Source organism: Penaeus vannamei, chromosome 15 (assembly GCF_042767895.1).
Source record: "Penaeus vannamei isolate JL-2024 chromosome 15, ASM4276789v1, whole genome shotgun sequence".
Taxonomy (NCBI): domain Eukaryota; kingdom Metazoa; phylum Arthropoda; class Malacostraca; order Decapoda; family Penaeidae; genus Penaeus; species Penaeus vannamei.
Window position 1 is genome coordinate 13959522 of NC_091563.1, and position 5000 is coordinate 13964521.

Sequence of the window (5000 nt, forward strand, 5' to 3'; positions counted from 1 at the left end):
GTTTCGGTGGCGGCGGTGGATTCGGTGATTTCGGTGTGGTTGTGGTTGGGAGTCCGTGCCTGGCGGTGGTGAGGGCGGGGGTTGAGCTGTGTGTGGCGGAGGAGGAGGAGGCCGGGCGTGTGGTTGAGCGCTGTGGCGGCGGCGGCGGCGGGTGTGCGCGCAGTGATGGCGTTGCCGGCTGTTTCTCCGCGCAGCGCGCCATCAGCAACATTGGAACACTGCACCTGCTCCTGCGAGTTGCAATCTGGCCCCGGCGCGGTGTTCCGGGCCAGAGGGGCACGCGGCGCTGGGGGATCTCGGCGCGTCCGTTACCCTCTTGCCCGGCGTGAGGGGCGTGCCCGCCGCAGAGGGACATGCGGGCGATACAGGGGCCATAGGGAGGGTGTCCTTGTTGCCCGGACGCGCAGGTGGTGATCATGGCGGACAGATGGCGCCCCCGAGACCCGGCTCTGCCTTGGGATCGCGCCCTTCTTCCCCCGACGCCGCCCGACTTCGACTCGTATGTGCCAAGGCCACAAAATTCTAATAAAACTCTGTCTTTTATGACACGTTGATGCTAGTGATTTGCGTCCTGCGGGCCGTTCCGGGGGATGTAGGGCTGAGGATGCGAGTCCGAGAACCGGTAAGGACTCGCCGCGTGTCATTAGGACTGCACGGGCAGGTCGCGGCCACACACGGACCTGGAAAGAAAGTGCTACATGTCACGTTTTATGCGGGGCCTGTCTGTCTGGCCTGCACGCCCTCCCTCGGCGGGGCCTGCAGCGCTGTAACCGGGCGCGGGCGAGGGCGGGGGTCACCCGGTCCCACGGGACGGAACACCAGTAGGAGGAGCGGCGTGAGACATGGGTGCATCACGACCTCTCGCGGCGACCCGACCGGGAACGGACTTGCCTCGCTCGCTTCTCCTCTCTCTCTCTCTCTCTCGGTTCTTTCTCTTGCTTCGCGTTTCTCTTTTCTCATATCTCTTCTCTTTTTTCTTGTCTCTTCTCTCTCCCCCTATCTTCTCTCTTCTCTTTCTCTTTTTCTCTTCTCTCGTGTTTCTCCCCTATCTTCTTTCTTCTTTTCCCTTTCTCTCTTTTTCATCTTCGCTCTTTCTCTTTGATGGCGAGCTGGATAAAGGAAGTAAAAAAAGAAAGAAAAAAAACAAACAAACTGGAAACAGATACATCAGTTTTATATTTACTGGGTAATACAGTTGCAGTAATTCTTCCCCAACCACCTCTTCCTCTCCCTCCCTCCCTCCCTCCCTCCCTCCCTCCCTCCATCTTCTTTACCATCTTCTTTACCTCCCCCCCTCCCCCCTCCCCCCTCCCCCTCGTTTTCTGCTACCTCTCCCCTCTCCCCATCAAATATTTGTAAAAAAAAAATAATAATAATGATACGAATAAATAGATGGATAAATAAAAGAAATAATATATGTATATATATACCAAAGAATAAATAAGAAAGAAATCAAAAAAAGATATACCAATGTTGAAGCAAGTGTGTCGACAAGAGAGGGGGCTAGCCGGTAGTGTCATTTGCTAATCAATGTCCCTGTACGGTCGGTTTTTGTTTGCATTTCTTCCATCCCAGGGCAGGGCCGACAGTTAGGATTTTTTCTTTCTTTCTTTTTCTTTTTTCTCTTCTTTATATTCTCCTTTTTGTCCTTCTCCTTCTTCTTCTTCTTCTTCCTCCTCCTCCTCGTCCTCCTCCTCCTCCTCCTCCTCCTCCTCCTCCTCCTCCTCCTCCTCCTCCTCCTCCTGCCCCTCCTGCTCCTCCTCCTCCTCTTCTTCTCCTCCTTCCTCTTCTCCTTCCTCTTCTCCTTCTCTTTCTCTTTCCCCTCCTTCTTCTTCTCTCCTTCTTCTTCTCTCCTTCCCGCCGGGGTGTGGAATTCTAGCTTCACTCCGCCGTTGAAGAATAAGAAAGGAAATGATGTTGGAATGAAAATCATGGTAGTAATGGCTTCCTTACTCGCTTGTGTGGCTTTGATTCTAATTTCGCGGGAAATGGAAATTTGTGGGCGTGGGTAGGGGTGGGGGGGAGGGGGGGAAGGGCAGGGGAGGGAGGAGGAGGGTGGGGGGCGGTCTGTCTATTCTGTTTCTTTTCCTCTTTCTTGTCTCTCTCTTCTCTTTTCTCTTCCTCTTGTATTTTCTTTCTTTTTTTTCTCTTCCTCTTGTCTCTTCTTTTGTCTTTTGTCTTTTTTCTCTTTGTCTTCTTCTTGTCTCTTCTTTGTTCTTTCTTTTTCTCTTCCTCTTCTTTCTCCATTCGTTTTGTGTTGCCTCTTCTTTTGTTTTTCTCATTTTCTCTTTCTCCTCTTTTTAGTCTCCTCTCTCTTTTCTCTTCCTCCTCTTCTTGTCTCTTCTCTTTCTTTTCTCTATTCTTTTATCCTTTATTTCCTATCTCTGCTCTCCCCTCCTTTCATTTTCTCTCCCTTTCCCTTGTTTAATTTCCTCCTCTCTACTATCCCCCTCTTTTTTCTAATGGTTCCCCCATTTCCCCTTCATTTTTTTGCCCATTCCCCTTTTCCTTTCTTTCTTCACTATCCTCCTCCCCCATTTCCCCCACCCCTTTATTTTTTTCATTTTTTTCCCTTCCTTCTGTTCCTTCTGTTCGTTTTTTTCCTCTTTGCTGGCTGCTTCCTCTCCAGGCGATTAATTCCTTACAATTTTGCTATTATTATTATTATTATTATTATTATTGTTATTATTATTATTGACGTACGTGTTTATGTATGTGTGTGTGAGAGGTCTGCGTTCCCTCCTGCAACGCCGAAACGGCAGTGGGAGCGCCCGGTGTCCGATTCCCATGCATAAATCATCTATGGTCAAGTCGAGGTACAGTGTTTGGCGTCACGTGTTTGGGGACCGCGACCCGCATGTTGCTTCACCCTCCGCCACCCTTTTCGCAGACACACACACACTCAGATACTGGCGGTTGCACTCATCCCTACACACGCACACATTCGGGTTCGCACTGAGGAGCACTCTTTACACACACGCGGATGCGCTGGTTGGTACACGCGCGCATGAGATACAAACGGACGGGTGCTTGCTCGCATTCTTAAACGAAAACAAAAACACTCCCATTCTCTCTCTCTCTCTCTCTCTCTCTATCTCTCTCTCTCTCTCTCTCTCTCTCTCTCTCTCTCTCTCTCTCTCTCTCTCTCTCTCTCTCTCTCTCTCTCTCTCTCTCTCTCTCTCTCTCTCTCTCTCTCTCGCTCTCGCTCACACAAGCACAAACACGCACACCTTCTGCATGCCCCTTGTTGCCCCGCGTGCGTGGGGTCTGGCCGAGGCCGACAGCAGCTGCACCAGCATCTGTCGGGTCCTGGCAACCGAGGGCGCCGAGTCCTTGGTCCGAGCGCGCCTGTTTTTCATTTTTTATGATGTCCTTGTTTCTCTCTCTCTCGCCTCGCATTAACATGTCATTTTGAGAGCTGTGTTTTGGACGGGGCGGCTAATGGGCTCGGGAGCGGGGGGCATTGTGGCTAGGGTTGTGGGCGGGCGGAGGTTGTGGTGTGTGTTGATACGTTGTGTGTGGAGTGGGTGTGGTTGTGAGATCATAGTGTTTGTTATATAGTTACACATTTATGCATGTAAATGTCGTTATTTTGCCTGCGACGACTGACCCGCGCCCTCTCGTTCCAGACTACCTGAGGATCCGCAAGAGCAAGCGGCCGGCGTCCAAGTTGGAGGAGGACCCGCCGCCCGCCCTCGTCAAGCGCCCCAAGACGACGTCCTCGTAATGGCTTCCGGTCCCCGCGCCGCTGAGCATCGCCACTGCCTCCGCCGCCGCCGCCGCCGCGCCACTCCAGCGCCGCCTGACGTCCGCTCGCGGCGGGGCGACGGACGGGGACGCCAGTGCCCTGGGCTGCGTGGCACCGAGGGCGGCCCGGGAGAGGAAGGGGCGACCAGGCCAAGACGCCAGGAATCCTCGACGGGCGTGTGTGTGTCTGCGTGTGTCTGTGTTCCCAAGTGGCTCCCTCTCGCCGCCCTTGGTCGTCGGCCGTCAAGATCTCACGCTTCTGCCTTCCCCGGGCCGTGGTGGCGCAGAGGCGGCTCGCGGCGGGCGGGCGGGCGGCGAAGGGCGCCTCCGAGGTGCGACGTGCGAGCGGCTCGGTTGTGCTGCGGCGGCGGTGTTTCTGGTGCTCAAGACATTATATACACACTGGGAGAGACACTTGAGTGAAGTGATGGTCTGCTTGTACCGCCGCGCCGAGCCCTCACGCCCGCACAACCGCCGGCGGCCGCCCGCCCCGCCCCCTGCCTCCCTGAGTGGCCGGGGACTTCCACAAAACTCCATGATCTCACTGTTTGAACATTGTTTTTTATGTAAATACGTATTGTATTTATTTCGTATTCAGTTATGAGTGTGGTGCCAGCGTGCGTGCGTGCGCGTGCCCAGCGTGCTCGCCGGGTCGGTGCCAGGCCGAGTGCCAGCCGCCCGCGAGCCGCCGCCCGCGCCCAGGCTGCTGGGTCTCTTATACAAACTTTACCGTGATCCAAAGAAAGCTATTGGATATGCCCAAAGAAGCTGCATCGCGAGCACGCAAACTTGTGCCTTGGGTCATTGGGCCGCAAGGACCAGCTTTGCGTGAGTGGTCCACACATGCGCCTTCCTGTCAGAGATTACCAGTGTCCGATCTCATCAACTCTGAACACCGTCTATATTTTTTTTATCATATATTTTTTTTCCTTCTCAAACCTTGTGCTCCTGAGCAAAGTTAATCTTCAACATTCACAGTACAAAATTTTTGTAACTATTTATAAACTTACTCATTTATTTATTGTAATACCTGAAGGTGTATATGGGCGCCAACGTTATAAGGTCACTCGGACTGCGGGGCGGCGGGGGAGGGGCGGGGAGGGGGTAGGCCCCGCGCGGCTGCTCCCCCTCCCCCTCCACGCTCCCTCCGACCCGCACTTTAAGTTTGCTCACAAGCCCATAATGCCACTTTTCCCCAACAATTGTACCGAGCTCCCTGTCACCCCCCTCACCCTCCTGTGTCCCCATGCCCC

The 5000-nt window shown here is 53.9% G+C and overlaps 1 protein-coding gene across 1 annotated transcript in view; it reads left to right on the plus strand.

Moving 5' to 3' along the window:
- Nucleotides 1-5000, plus strand: part of LOC113822152 (cyclin-dependent kinase inhibitor 1B) — a 31685-nt gene that overhangs the window by 21296 nt on the left and 5389 nt on the right. The window contains exon 2 of the mRNA XM_070130468.1: nucleotides 3630-5000. This exon is cut by the window's right edge and continues 5389 nt beyond it. Coding sequence (XP_069986569.1) covers nucleotides 3630-3727 — 98 coding nt within the window. The 3' untranslated portion in view covers nucleotides 3728-5000. The remainder of the gene's footprint in view (nucleotides 1-3629) is intronic.